Consider the following 16005-nt stretch of genomic DNA (forward strand, 5'->3'; position numbering starts at 1 on the left):
AGAGCAGAAGGGGGCGGGGCAAGAAGGCAGAGTGGCTGCAGTAGCTACAGTGTCATATCTCAGGCTGCTGGCGATGACTGTCCTACTAGGTCACTGAGAGCAGGCCAGTGTAAATGCCTGAATGCTAACAGGTGTGCATGAGTGAGTATGTGTATGTGTGGGTGTGTTATGTGTGAGTGTGTGTATGTGTGAGTGTGTGTATGTGTGGGTGTGTATGTGTGGGTGTGTGTATGTGTGGGTGTGTGTATGTGTTATATGTGTGTGTGTATGTGTGAGTGTATGTACGTGTGGGTGTGTTATGTGGGTGTGTATGTGTGTGTATGTGTGGGTGTGTGTATGTATGGGTGTGTATGTGTGGGTGTGTGTATGTATGGGTGTGTATGTGTGGTGTGTATGTATGGTGTGTATATGTGGTATGTATGTGTGGTGTGTGGGTGGGTGTGTATGTATGGTGTGTATATGTGGTGTGTGTATTTGTGGGGTGTGTATGTGTGAGTGTGTGTATGTGTGAGTGTGTGGGTGTGTGTATGTGAGTGTGTGTATGTGTGAGTGTGTGTATGTGTGAGTGTGTGTATGTGTGGGTGTGTTATGTGTGGGTGTGTATGTGTGGGTGTGTGTATGTGTGGGTGTGTTATGTGGGTGTGTATGTGTGTGTATGTGTGGGTGTGTGTATGTATGGGTGTGTATGTGTGGGTGTGTGTATGTATGGGTGTGTATGTGTGGTGTGTATGTATGGTGTGTATGTGTGGTATGTATGTGTGGTGTGTGGGTGGGTGTGTATGTATGGTGTGTATATGTGGTGTGTGTATGTGTGGGGTGTGTATGTGTGAGTGTGTGTATGTGTGAGTGTGTGGGTGTGTGTATGTGAGTGTGTGTATGTGTGAGTGTGTGTATGTGTGGGTGTGAATGCTGTGTGTCTGTGTGGGAGTCAGAAGACTACTCATGGGGGCTGGCTAACCTTCCACCATGGTAATACTGGACATGGCTGGTCTGTCTGCACACACAAAGCCTTGGATTCTGTCCCCAGTGCTGCCACAGAGGAGAGCAGGAGAAGGTGGAATAGACAAGGTTTGGGTCAGCAGCAGGCCTCTGTGGGTCTGGTGGTCTGCATGCAATCCGGGGACCACATGTGCCGTTTGCTCTCTGAGGCCGGCTCTGCTGCTTTCTGCGTTCACCGTTGCCCTGGCTGGCCAGCCTCAGCCTCCTAAGGAGCAGGAATGACAGGCTGCACCACTGGCACTGGCAATCTGTTGTATTAATTTTACATTCAACTTTTAAAAATGGTTGTTAGCACAGTTGGTCATACAATATCGGGTCTCCTGACATTTCCATACATGTCTGCCATGCACTTTCCACCCCCTTCCCCCCTCCCACTGTCCCTTTCCCCTTCCCAACGAGGGAGGGGGCCGCCTTCGACTTTCAAGTCTTTTTACTTCAGAGACCGAAAGTGGTAAATTCGGGTTGCTTTTAGGAGCAGGGGTGTTTAAAAAATCCTCTCACATTTCTTCAAATAGGTTCAAAAATAGTATTTGGGCCTACATTTTCCTCTTTGTTTCTAGTTCACTAACATCCTTAATCTTTTCTTCCCCTCCCCTTCCCTCCCCTCCCCTCTCCTCCTCTCCTTCCCTCCCCTCCCACATCTCTATCCCTCAAGCCCTGGGATAACAGGTACGCACCAGCGTCCCCCCACTTGGCATTGTCCCCGTCATGCGTGTGTGTGGAATCTGACTGGCAACTGGTGATCTCACTAGGGGACCTGACAGCCCACGTGACCCCTCTCGGTGGACTCTGCTGGGCAGCCGGTGGGTGGGGCACGGGCCGGCTCGCCCGGACAGAGCAGGTAACCGCTTCCCGCGCGAGCCCGCATCACCGGGCTGACGCCGGGGGACTCTCGCCCGCGCTGAGGCGGGTACCGACCGCTGCGTCCTGCACGCGGCGTCCTGCACTCGGGAGCCTGGCCGCGGCGAGGTGGTCTCTCCCGTCCGGCCGCAGGGATGCTGTAGGCGGAGACCCGCAAACGGTACCAACGGGTTCCTCTAGGGACCCCGGAGAGTGAGCAACGGTTAAAAACCTTGTTTTTAGGATGGGCGTGGCAAAACTGTGTTTGCAGAGGCAGGAGGATTTCTGAGTTCGAGGCCAGCTTCATCTACATAGGAAGTTCCAGGACAGCCAGAGCTACACAGTGAGACCCTGTCTCTAAATACTAAGCAGACTCACTCCTTTAATCCCAACACTCGGGAGGCAGAAGCAGGCAGATTGCTGGGAGTTCGAGGTCAGCCTGGTCTACATAGCAAAGTCTGGGACAGCAAGAGCTACATAGAGAAACCCTGTCTCATGAAACAAAATAATAAATAAATATGGTATAGAAAAATACTCGTGATGTAATAGAAGAAAATTGTATAATTTATGAGAAATTCATAAGTATATAGAGAGATATTAATACATAAGTTATGTCCTGTGTATAATAATACCCACATATAATATACTCTGACAAAAGTTTCCGTGTTCAAACAAGTTTGTAAGTTCAGCTGTGTCCCCTTCTAAAGCCTAAAAGGAGCAAACATTTAACAATGAGGATTTGTCAGTGGGGTTTTTTGTTTTATACTCTTGAGACAAAGTCTCACTGTGTAGCCCAAGCTGGCCTCCAACTCTTGATCCCTCTGGGTCAGCCTCAGCAGTTCTGGTAAAATCAGGGTATCTTTTAAGATCATACAGGCCATGAACCTAGTAAAACTAAAACCTCAACTGTCCAGCAGCAAACTGGAGAGATAGCATTTAGCAGCTAAGAGGACTTACTGTTCACAGCATCTACAGCAGCCTGTAACTTCAGCTCCAGATCTGATGCCCTCTCTGGCCTCAGGCTCCTACACTCATGCACACCCTGCCCCCCTCACATAATTAAAAAAGAAAATGAACAAGGAGGTACCCCTCCTAGCAAATAGCACTTTCCCTTCTCAAGTTCAAACCTTGCTGGACATCCCTGTCAGAGAGGATGCTGGCTGCACTCTGCCTACAGAAGTGGCCAAAAGGTACTTCCTAGTGGTAGAAAAACCTGGGGGCTGCAACCCCAGTACCAACCCAAGGCAAATCTGTGTCTACAGCTGTGCATGAGTGTAAATTAGACTGTTGTTACTCTGGCAGGGAAGGATGTTAATGTGTAAAGTGCTGTCTTAATATCCCTACCGACTAGAGGGCTTACTATGAGGGTATAAGAACCTGAGTTTAGTGCGCGGTGCCCACATAAAAGCCTGGAGTGGACCAGCCTGGTCTACAAGAGCGAGTTCCAGGACAGCCTCCAAAACCACAGAGAACCCTGCCTCAAAAACAAACAAAACAAACAAACAAACAAACAGAGAGCCTGGTGTGGTGGCATGGGGCAAGTGGAGACAGGTGCATCCACAGTTCACATATTAGCCAGTTTAGCTGAAAATGAACACTATGGTCAAGAAAAACATCTGGTGTTGAACTCTGACCTCCACATACACGTACACACACACACAAGTGAACATACACTCACAAAAGAGAAAAAAACAGCAGGTATTTTCACTATTAAAACTTTTATTGCTGGGCGGTGGTGGTGTACACCTTTAATCCTAGCACTTGGGAGGCAGAGGCAGGCAGATCTCTGCATTTGAGGTCAGTCTGGTCTACAGAGTGAATTCCAAGACAGCCAGGGCTACAAAGAACCCCCCCTCTGTCTCTCTCTCTCTCTCTCTCTCTCTCTCTCTCTCTCTCTCTCTCTCTCTCTCTCACACACACACACACACACACACACACAGTAAAATAATAAACCTCCCCACAACCTAACCCCAAAAGGAACACTTTCTGCCTTTTACTTCCCTGTGCCTCTCTGGACACCGGTTCTACCCTAAAGTCTTCTGTTTTTGGTGACCTCAAGACCCCTTTAGGAGTTGAGCTAGAGAAGAGAACCCCATGGACCAGCCTCCTAAAGAAATTCCCAAGGCTCAGAAGGAAGAGCCTGTGGAAGAAGAGCCCACGTCCAGCAAGAAGAGCAACCATCCCACATCCCTGTCGTGGGGCTTCAAGACCAGAGACGTCCGGATCACCAACATCCCGAACCACTTCCAGGTGAAGAAGACAGAGAACATCCTCATCTTGGTGGCCTTCTCCATTGGTCTTGGCAGCATGTGGCGGTTCCCCTACCTATGCCACAGGAACGGAGGAGGTAAGGCCAGGGTCTGCTCTGTGAGGTCAAGGAAGGGGTGTCAAGGTCCCCAGGGAGGAGTGGAGGGAAGGGTGAGGGGCTCCCAGCTGCCTGAGCCAGGCCCCGCCCACCCTCAGGCAGCTTTTTGCTGATGTACTTCATCCTGCTGCTGCTGCTGGGGATCCCTCTCTTGTACATGGAGATGGTCATAGGACAGTGGCTACGTATGGACAACATCAAGGCCTGGAAGCAGCTGGCCCCCTGGCTAACTGGTTTGGGCTACTCCAACATACTGGTAGGTGGGGGCGGGCAGACCCACAAGCCCCTGGCTCCCTGTCTCCTCCACATCACCCACCCCTCAGGGCCACCTTGCCCTCCACAGGCTAGTATGTTGGTGAGCTTGTACAACAGTGCCCTGATCTCCTGGAGTCTCTTCTACCTTGGCCAGTCCTTTGATTACCCCCCGCCCTGGGAGCATTGCCCCATGGTGGAGAACATCAGCGTGACAGGTGAGGAGAGGGCAGGGCGGTGGGTTGGCTGAGTTGCAAGAGCTAAGGGAGGCTCCATGTGAGGAAGGTATCTGGATCTTTGCACTCCCACCCCCAGATGCCCCCTGCCTTCGGACAGTGCCCCACCAGTACTTCTGGTATCACAGCACACTGCGAGCCTCCAAGCAAGTGGAGGAAGGGCTTGAAATGCTGGTGCTGCATATCACCCTGTGCCTCTTTGTCACCTGGATCATCCTCAATGTCATCATGATCATTAGGATAAAGATTTCAGTGCTAGTGAGTGCCCCAGGGCCACCTCCCGGCTGAGCCTCAGGGCCACCAATGTCTCCAGCAAGGGTCCATGAAAGAGGCCACAACCACCTCCAGGAAGCTTGACCTGACTCCCTGGTCACCACCCCTCATACCCACATCTCTGCGCAGAAACTTGTCTCTCCTGTCTCCCAGGTTGCCCTGCTCCCCCACCTCCCTGGGCTTTGTGTGTGTGTGAATCTGCAGAGCTATTTTCCTTTCTAGTACCTCACCTGTGGTGTATGAGGGTCTGTGGCTGCCTCCATCACCACGTTCTGGACAATCTCACACATCCCTGGAGGCCCAGCACACTCTCTTGACACAATTCCTGCAGTCACAGACTCCATTAGGACTAGCGGGCCCAGTGTGAAAGGGCCTGCTCTTCTCATCATCACTATGACCTGACAAGAAGCAAATTTGAGGGTATACTGTGGATGGGATGGCACAGCAACATGTGGCCCATGGCACCAGGTGCATATGGCTGGGAATGTGCACACCCTCAGGTCTCCACAGAACAGGAGGCAGAGTGGGCTACATGCTGTGTTCATGAGGCTTTCTCCTCTTCTCTCTTACTCCATCCAAGGTAGGTCTTTCCCGATGAGTAAATCCTCAATAACACAGCCACACAGACACACCCAGAGGCATGACTCAACCTCCTGGGTGAGTCTCAGTCCAGTCAGGTTGACAATGAAGATTAGTCCTCACAGGCTAGGGAGAAAGAAGCATGGGCAGACAGTGGTGACACACCCCAGCACTTGGGAGACAGAGGCAAGCTCAAACTCTCTTGAGTTTGAGGCTAGCCTGGTCTACAGAGTGAGTTCCAGGACAGCCAAGGCTACACGGAGAAATCCTGTTTCATAAAACAAAGACACAGAAGCATGAGGGCCTGAGTTGGATCGCCAGCACCCATGTAAATAGACAGACATACAGGCAGGCTTGTAACTCCAGCACGGGTGTCGTGGAGACAGGCGGATCCCAGGAGCTTTGTCTATTCAGTGTGCTCCAGGGCAGTGAGTCCCGCTCTCAGAAAACAAGGTGGACAGCAAGAAGGAATGGAGCTAGCAGGGCCCGAGACTATGGTAGGACTTTATGGGGAAAGAAGGAGGGAAATAAACAAAGCGACTTTGAAGACTGGAAATGGTTGTGTGATCTGGGAGCATGGGTGATGCTGGGCGGGCACTGGGAGGCTCCTGTCATCACCTGTGTGTGCAGCTGGGTGTGTACAAGCTTGTTCAGGCCACACATCAACCTTGGGTGTCATTCCTTAGGCACCGTCCACCATGTTCATTCATCTCCCACTGACCCTCCTGCCTACCCTCAGGCCTGCTAATGTTTTCTCTGTCCTCCTCCCTGCTTTTCTTGACCAACCTGGCTAGATGCTGATTTTCTCCATATTCTTCCCCTACGTCCTCCTCCTCTGCTTCTTCATCCGTAGTCTCTTCCTGCAAGGTGCTACGGCTAGCCTTAGGCGCCTGGTGACCACAGAGGTGAGTCCTTGTCTACCTCACTTCCCCAGGCCTCCCCTCTGCCAAGCCTTTGCCCCTCTGTTGTCCTCACCTCCACTGACTCCCTGGTGACCACAGCTGAGAAGCCTCCCCTCTCCTACAGCTCGATTTCCTGTCATCACTGGACGCGTGGCGTCAGGCTGGAGGCCATGTGCTCTACTCCCTTGGCCTTGGCATGGGCACCATCATCACGTTCTCTTCCTACCAGACTAGAGGTGACAATTATATCAAGTTGGCCTCCATCATGGCCATGGTCAACCTGGTGACGTCACTGCTGAGCACTGCCATCATCTTCCTGGTGCTGGGGTTCTGGACAACAACCAGCGGGTCCAGCTGTGTTGAGAAGTGAGTGACATAACCGACAATGAGCAGCAGAGCCATCCATCTCAGCTATTCTTGAGCTCCAGTCCTGTATGTCAAACCCTTCCATTGGAACCCACTTTACCTTATCCTCAGAGTCAACAACCAAAAATAAGGGAATCCAATGCCCAGTGGAAGACAAGTCTCAGAATTTGCAAATGAAGCTAAGTAGCATTTCCAGATTGCTTATTGAACCCACAAGGCTGCTGTCACAGCTTGCCACGATGCAGGTGGGCAGCAGCTGCTGGCTGGACTGTGTGTTGGAGTTGGGAAGTACTAGATGTTTGAGCTTTGTCTAGTTGCTCTGCTTTATTGGTCCTGGGTGTAGCCAGGCACTAGGTTTTTGTTTGTTGCTTTTCTTGTTTTGCCTTTTTTTTTTTTTTTTTTTTTTTTTTTTTTTTTTTTTTTGAGACATGCTCTCCCTGTCTATTTACAACTGGCCTGTACTTCACTGTGTAGACCAGGCTGGCCTCACAGTCATAGAGATCCATCTACCTTGTCAGGTCTGGCCAACAAGTCTATCTGTATGTTCCTGAGAAGGGGAGTGTGCACTGAGGAAAGAAATAGACAAGAGACGGAAGATAGAATCGGGAGGGCACTCAGTGAATACTGAAAAAGCCCCAAGTTTATTACTCACAGTCCTTATATACCCCAACCAAAAGGGGAGGGCAAAAGACTTCATGATACAAAGAACAAGCAAGCGTAATTACCTTCTCAGTACCCAAAACATCTGGTTGTCTGCCCTAAAGCAAACATCCTGTAATTTGTTCTTGAGGATCAAGACATCCCTGTAGTTACACCTTTGGCCAAACAGCCTGTTATTTAACCTGGGGGAGCAAGAATAGGTTTGAACTCTCTTAACATTAAGTCAAGATGGAATGGAGTTAAATCTGTAGGCCCCCACACTGCCTCTGCCTCCCAAGTGCTGGGATTAAAGGTACATGCCAAGACTAGAGAGATTTCTCAGTGGTTAAGAACACTGGCAGCAAGTAGCGGTGGCACACACCTTTAATCCCAGCGCTTTGGAGGCAGAGACAGGTGGATCTCTGAGTTCCAGGCCAACCTGGTCTACAAAGCGAGTTCCAGGACAGCCAGGGCTACACGGAGAAACCCTGTCTCAAAAAACAAAAAACAAAAAAAATATGTTTATTTAAAAATAAATAAATAAGATGGCTGTGCATAGTGGCACATACCTTTAATCCCAGACTCATGAGGCAAAAGCAGGCAAGACTTTGTGAGTCCCAGCCAAGGCTGGACAGCATCAGGCCAGCCATGATTGCATACTCTGGAAATGTTCACAGATTTTTATTTATGTGTACTTGTCTGGGCCTGTGTGACTTTATGTGCACCCCTTGCATGCAGGAGCACAGAGAAGCCAGAAAAGGGCATCGGGGCCCTGGAGCTGGTCTTGGAAACTGCTGTGAGCTGTCATATGGGTGCTGGGAACAAAACTCAGCTTCTTTGCAAGAGCAGTGAGGGCTCTGAACTGATGAGCCATTGTTTTGTTTCTTTTCATCTTTTTTTAAGTTAGAGAGAGAGAGAGGAGAGAGAGCAGGCAGCAGTGGCACACACCTGTAATCCCAGCAAATCTCTGAGTTCCAAAACAGCCAAGGCTACACAAAGACACTGTCTCACAACAGCAACAAAAACACCACACACACACACACACACACACACACACACACACAGAGAGAGAGAGAGAGAGAGAGAGAGAGAGAGAGGGCCCCCAAACCATGGCATACACCTTGGACAATGTCCCCATTACTTGGTCCTCATTCTCCTTGGTTGGTGATCGCTGCTGAGCCAGCAGCCTGCTCTCTACCCATCTTGTTTTCTCTTCCTAATCTTTCAGGACTATCACCAATCTGGTCAAGCTGATAACCAAAGGTGTGCTGTCCCAGGCTGTATGGCCTCCCCAAGACCTCATCCACAAACCTCCACTGGAGTACTTACTCTGGATCAACCAGCTCCCCAGGAACCTCCAGGAGGAGGTGGTCCATTTCTCTCTGCCCTGCAGCATCCTGGTGCAAACGGAAAAGGTGTGCTTGTCAAAGAGACCAGGCTGGCAGCCTCACAGCTGTGTGCCTCAGCTGCATTGTAGCACACATTAGGGGACCCAGGAAATGAAGGTCACCCAGGTCACACAGCCAGGGAGGGTCAACGATCAACACTGTTACCTCAGCTTCCATGCTGAGTGTCATTACCCGTAACAAGCATTACTAATCAAGTACTACTCAACCCCACCCATCCAGATATTGCCCTGCCTTAGAGCCCTTCTCCCCCACAGTTCATGCAGGGCCCTGGCCTGGCATATGTGGCCTTCTCTCAAGCCGTCTCATTGTTTCCTGGTTCCTCTTTCTGGGCCATCATCTTTTTCATGGCTCTGGTCATCACGGGTATGGGCACCATGATAACGCTCCTGGAGGGCATCGTGCTTCCCCTACAGAACAACAATCCTACTTTGTCAAAGCATCCGAAGCTGGTACCAGGTACAAAAGCCCCTACCCTGAAACCTTCCCCATACTTGCCTCACCCCAAGCATCCAGGGTTCACATGGACCCCCCAACTCACAAACCCCAGTGCAGCCCTGCCCACCTCCACCTTTAGTGTTCATCTGCTTGGGAGGACTTCTGGGCAGCCTGGTCTTCACCAGCCGCCCCGGCAGCTATGTGGTGTTCCTGTTCGATGACCACGTGGTCCCTATGGTCCTCATCATCATTGTGGTGTTCCAGAACCTTTCTCTGGCTTGGGTCTATGGAATCAAGAGGTGATTTTCAATCCCTGTGGGTGGGGGGAGGGGTTAGATTAGCTATCAAGTCCATTCTAGTCCTCGGGGGCACTCCATGGGAGTCAAGGTCCTCAGACAGCAGGCAGACCCTATGGAAAGATGCAGCCCCGAGTGCCCTGAAGGCCAAGGGATGTGGTGCCACAGTCCCATGGACTGAACGAGTCTCATGGGGTAACAAAACATGGCTCAGAGCCAGGGATGGCCTGTCCCCCACACCAAACACCAGGAGATTCTGAGAGAGCCAGAGATGGAAGGTGTATCTGTGCCCAGGCCCTCACACCCTGGTGTCTCTCCTTCATCCAGGTTCAGGGCTGAGATGTTCGGCCAGCTGGGCCGCCTGGTGTGGGCACCCTTCACCTTCCTGTGGAGCTACGTGACGCTGCCCACACTGCTGGCTCTGCTCACCATTTACTTCCTGAATTTCTACCACAGTGAATCCCTTTACTATATCTCCTGGAATGACAGTATGGTGCGGCCCTGCCCGTGGGAACCCGGGGGCCCAGCACCCTACCCGACACCTCCTATCCTCAGGGACCTGGGGACACTGCACCCAGACTGAACCCTTCCCTCTGTGGTCTACTGCCCCTATCCTCAGAGCCAGGAAGTGAAGCAGCCTTACCAGAAGGTAGCCCTGGGCTGGGTCACCTTCCTCAGTGTCCTGGCACTGCTGCCGATCCCCATGTACCCGCTGCAGCACTGGTGGCACCTGGACAACCAAATCATCTGTGAAATCGTACAAAGCCCTGAAAAGACAGAAACAGCACCCAACAAGACCAACCTTATGTCTATGCCTGCACACCCCATCAGAAAATTCACCATCAGAGTCCAGGACAAAGGCTAGGTTCTCCTCTCAGGCAAGAGTCCCACAGAGGGCTTCTTCCTTCATCCCCCAACCATGTTGACAAAAGAAAATGAAAACTACACCCCCTTCAGCCTTCATGGGGGCACCATCTCCCTCAACTACCCCTGAGGCACTGAAACCCTCCGCCCTCCTAGCAGGTGATCTTGGCTACCACAGCACTGGACAGAAGTGACAGGCATGAGGCTTCTGAAGTGGCCATGTCACCTGTTCGGTAACTGGTGATGTGCACCAAGCCAGTACCTGCCCCACCGAAAGCAGAAGACATGAACGAAGAAACCCAGCCCAAACTTCTATGGGAGCCCTCACTGGGCCTCAGATGGACATGGCCAACTCAGAAGCCCATCTTCCAGCAATCCAGGTCTGTGCCCATGGCAGGCCCAGGGTCCCCTGACTCTCTGAGATATGGACACAGTTTTGGTGTGCCCAAATGAGTATCCAGCATGGCCCCAGGTACTGAGAGATATAGTGCTCCCTCTGGCCCTGCTTCACCATCCCAGGGATAATGGTCTCAGATGGTGCCAAAATAGCAATATTGTCTGTCAATAAATGAGGTATACACATAACAGCTGTGGGCACAGTGTTCTCTCTCACACACATGTGCTTCACACAGTAGCTTAGGGGCCATGTGGGAGCTGCAGGAGGGACTACCTTCCAGGGTCTAACCTGGTATCCATCACCTTGCTGACTCCCAGGACTGAGTCTGACCACCAGTCCCTGTCACTGCTGTTACCAAGAACCATCCCTGGCATACCACCTTCTGTGAGTTCCTGATAGGAGTAGAGCCCAGTGCTCAGCAGCTTCTGGGCCACAGACTGTTCCCTAGCAACTGGTCCCATCTCTATCTGCTGGTCTCTGGATAGCCCTTATCACACGCCTATCTGTGAGGATTTTCCAAGGAAACATCCCTACCACTAAAAACCCATATCATAAACACACCTTTGCCTTTATTTTGCTATTTATTTATTTATTTATTTATTTATGGCTTTTTGAGACAGGGTTTCTCTGTGTAGCTTTGGAGCCTGTCCTGGCACTCACTTTGTAGACCAGGCTGGCCTCAAACTCACAGAGATCCACCTGCCTCTGTCTCCCCAGTGCTGAGATTAAAGGCGTGCGCCACCACTGCTGGGCTATTTTTATTTTCTTATTGAGCTAAAATAGTGAAAAATAAGACAACCAAATTTCTCCTTTTTTGAAACATTTATTTATGTATATGAGTGTTTTGTTCATATATGCATCATGTACATGAACCATGTGTGCACTTGGTTCCCTCAAGAACCATGGCGTTGCCTGGCAGAGGTGGTGCACGCCTTTAATCCCAGCACTCGGGAGGCAGAGGCAGGCGGATCTCTGTGAGTTTGAGACCAGCCTGGTCTACAAGAGCTAGTTCCAGGACAGCCTCCAAAGCCACAGAGAAACCCTGTCTTGAAATCACCACCCCACCCCCCAAAAAAGAAGTGTGGTGTTGAGAAGAGAGCATTGGATTCCCTGGAACTGGAATTATAGGTGTTTGTGAGCGGCCATGCATATGCTGGGAGCCCTCTCTCCAGCCTCTAGAGTTCTTGAGAGGTAGGCATGATTTTTATCTGACATTGGAATCACTCACTGAAGTGGGGGCATCTAATACACTGTGGTGCCCTCCAGACAAAACAGTGACATGATCTCAGTGCTGCATTCTTGGTCCCAGAGGCCTACTGGGGATCAGGAGGTCACCTGATTTTACCTGAGAGGAAACATCACATAAGTCCAAACAGGAATTTCAAGTAACAAGCAGTCAGTGCCTTGGGGGATGGCTGAGAACCAGCCCAGACCTGACCATGGATTGGGTCCCAGATTAGGGACAGTATTTTGTTTTGTGTTTTTTTTGTTTTGAGATAGATCTCAGTATGTAGCTTTGGCTGTTCTGAACTCACTCTGTAGACCAGGCTGGGCCCAAATTCAAAGAGATTCACCTGCCTCAGTCTCCCAAGTGGTGGGATTTAAAGGTGTGTGCCACCATGCTTGGTTTGGGACAATTGGGTTTTTTTGTTTATTTTGTTTGTTTGCTTGTTTGTTTAATGTTAAAAAAAGAACTATTGTGGCACTTAAAAGAAGTGAATGGGGTCTGTAATTAGAAGTAGATCAGGGTTGAGTTCCTGGGGCTGGAGAACTGGCCGAGCAGTTAAAAGCACTTGCTGCTTTTGCAAAGGACCAGAGTTAGGTTCCAGTACCCGTATTGAGTGGCTCACAGCTGCCTGTAACTCCAGCTCCAGGTGACATTTCCTAAGTTGCTTTCCACTACTTGATAAACACCATGACCAAAAGCAGCTTAAGAAGGAAAGGCTTCTGACAGGATGTAGGTTCTAGTCCAGCAAGAAGAGAAGCCAGGCAGGAGCCCAGAGCAGAGGCCATGGGGACAGTGCTTAGCAGCTCTCTCCCCCTGGCTTCCTCATGGCCTAGGAACCGCACAGGCCACAGTGGGTTGGACCCTCTCACATCAATCATTAATGAAGAGAATGACCCACAGACACACCCACATGCCATTCTGGTGGAAATAATTCTTTGGTTAAGGTCCCTTTTCCCAGGTGAGTCTCTAAGTTTCCGTCTAATTGATAATGAAAAGTTACAGGATCCAATGTCCTACTCACTGTATACTCTCTCTCTCTCTCTCTCTCTCTCTCTCTCTCTCTCTCCTCTCTCTCTCACACTCACACACACACACACACACACACATACACACACACACACACACACAACACACCACCACCACCACCACCACCACCACCACCCACCACCACCACAGATGAGGGAGACAAGAGATTAATGGGAATTTTGGAGGAGGCTGATGAGGAAGCCTACATGTCTGCTGTGTGTGGAAAGAAGTTGGGTCTTAGCCTGAGTCCAGATATGCAGAGTTGATGGAAGGAGTGACCCAGGAGACATGGAGGGATTTGATATTTGTCTAAATTCAAGCAGAGATTGCATATAAGGAGGAGGTTGTTGGTTATATTTTCATCAACTTGTCACAAATTTAGAGACACCTGGGAAGAGGGCCTCTTGTAAAATGAATAAATGACCCTGAAAGACCCTCAAATCAAGGAGTCTCCACAAATCGGATGGTCCCCCCAAAAAACTCAATGTCCAGTCCAGCTGATATAAAAACAAGAGGTAAGTTTATTGAGGGACGTTTGCACAAACGGGCCTCCCAGTCCGAAAGACAAAGGAAGCCCCGTTCCTCAAAAGCAGGCCTCTCTTATAGGAGGAAACCACAAGCTTTTAGGGAGGGGAGGGGGGTTGGGTACATGAGTCACACATCCTTTGGAGGTCTCTTATCTTTGGGGCTGGATGGTCTCCTCACTCAGTGGGATAGTCTGTTCTTATCTTCATGACCCCAGGGCAGGGTGGACCTCTGGAAATTCTTTGTATTTAGTTAGGTTATCTTGTGGCCTTGTAAGGGAATTATTGCTGCCGGCTAGGAAATTCCAGGGACTCAGGTCATTGTGACCTTGGTTAGATTTCTAAGTCAGGCCACCCTGTTTTTAGTGTGGGAGGTTTTTCTAAGTCTCCTTATTTTATTTGTTAATTTTTAAGTCCTTCATTCCCCCCTTTTATTTCTTTTAGGTAACCCATTCTTGGGTTACCAGTGGACAATTTTATCTTGTCCCCTATCTAAGGGAGTTTTCTTTTGACTTAGCATTTCGACCAGGGAAAATGGGTGACATATTCTTTCTCATGCTACTCCCTGCTGATTTTGGGGTGTTGTTTGGGGCCTGAAAAACTGAAACGTTAGTCAAAAGAAAAAGGGGATTCAGGCAATGGGAAGTAACTGTTTGGCAAGCTGTTGAAGAGACAGGGGTGTCTGCATCAGCAGGACCGGTTTATATTTACAGCACGTCTGGGGCTCGCAGTCCTCAGGAGCAGGCTATAGTCAGCAGCTGATACTCAGATATGTCCTTGAACCCTAGCAAAACTACAGATTTGGGTTAGAAGAAACCTCAGGGGACTTCAGCGCTAGGTACAGCGTGGTACTGCTGAGTTAGGATGAGGGCTTGAGTGATGGATAACCTTTCACATATTGTAAGACCCCCGGAGGCTCAGGCCTTCAGAATCTTTTTCCCAGGACCAAGACCACCCCAATCACATGAGGAGGTGGAAACTTGATGCAAACAGCAAGAGGCTTTAATGAAAGGTGGACGTTTGTACAAACGGGCTCTCTCAGCATGCAGGCTAGAGAGCAGCCCCGTCCCCCAGGCACAGGCGTTTTTTTAAGGCAAAAACCACAAGCTTAGGGAGGGGCCTCGACTCTGTCCATTGAGTACATGACCAGAGTCATGGGTTCCTAGAAGGCCCTTTGTCTTGAGGGGAGGCCTGGGAGTCAGATGACCTCCTGACCCCACCAGTTGTAAAACCTGCAGACCTCAGGATGTGCCTGAGCAAGTGGTAGCTATCTCTTTGTTTCATAGGGACCCTTAATTGTTAATTATTGACAGATTGGCCAGTGGGGGAATCTGTTTCCTTCATGAGCCTCTCAGGGAGGGTACCATCTGGGAATTCTTGGTACCCAGTTATCTTATGGCCTTGTAAGCTGGTAAATTCCAGGCACTAAGTCATAGTAGTGGCCTTAGTCAGTTTTTGGGTTAGGCTGCCCTACATTCCGTTTGGAGAGTTTCCTTATCTGGGCTATATTTCTTTGCTAATTTTTAAGTCTTTCAGTATAAATTGTAGGAGCCTAGTGAGGAGACAAGGGCCGAATGTCAAGAGTAAGAGAAGTATGAACGGGGGTCCTACCAGGGTGGAAATCAGGGTAGTCAACCATGGGGTCCTATTGAACCATCCCTTGAACCATTCCTGTTGAGCCTCCGCCTCCGTCTGTTAGCTAATCTCTGAGTTTTGCCATGAAGCCCCTGATCACTCCTGAGTGGTTTACATAGAAGCAGCAATTCCTCTCTGAGGGCAGCACAGAGTCCCCCTTCTTTTAGAAATAATAGGTCTATCCCTCTCCGGTTTTGGAGGGCCAACTCTGCCAGGGAGACCAGCGATTCCTCCAGCCTGGTTATTGACTTTTCTAATTCCTTTAAATCTGCCGTCATGGCATTTTTGAGCTCACTATATTGTTGTGATCCCTGAGCCAGGGCTGCAGTCCCTGTACCAACCCCAGCGGTGACCCCAATCCCTAACAGGACAGCTAGGGTTATGGACACTGGTTCTCTTCGATATCAGGTCTGATGAGAACTGTACATGTCCTCCAGATAGCCCGCTGGATGGTACAATACACGGTTAGTACAATGGTACTATACATCAGTTGAACCAGCACACAGAAATCTTTGGTTTGGCTGAGGGCTCCTGTATGTATACAAGGGGTAAGCCCGGTATTGCAGGCCCACCATAGGCTTGGACTAGGTATCAGGTAGGTGGGTCTCATAGGTTGCAGGAGGGTGTGGTTACAAAGGTCCTGGTGAGACTGGGGAACAGAGCCTAGGCAGGTGCCCATTGCTGAGACTTGAGTAAGGGTTAGTTTATGGTGTGTTCCCCAATCACATTGAGATGAATCA

General features: G+C 50.1%; 1 protein-coding gene across 1 annotated transcript; it reads left to right on the forward strand.

The window, feature by feature from the left end:
• The first annotated feature begins 6717 nt into the window (after positions 1-6717).
• LOC100755013 (orphan sodium- and chloride-dependent neurotransmitter transporter NTT5-like) lies at positions 6718-10585 on the forward strand. The gene is given in 6 exon segments (XM_027420519.1): positions 6718-6812; positions 8680-8866; positions 9115-9316; positions 9435-9594; positions 9919-10084; positions 10211-10585. Coding segments are annotated over 6 exon segments (1185 nt in total).
• Positions 10586-16005: the final 5420 nt, after the last annotated feature.

This window comes from Cricetulus griseus, chromosome 6 (assembly GCF_003668045.3).
Source record: "Cricetulus griseus strain 17A/GY chromosome 6, alternate assembly CriGri-PICRH-1.0, whole genome shotgun sequence".
Lineage (NCBI taxonomy): Eukaryota > Metazoa > Chordata > Mammalia > Rodentia > Cricetidae > Cricetulus > Cricetulus griseus.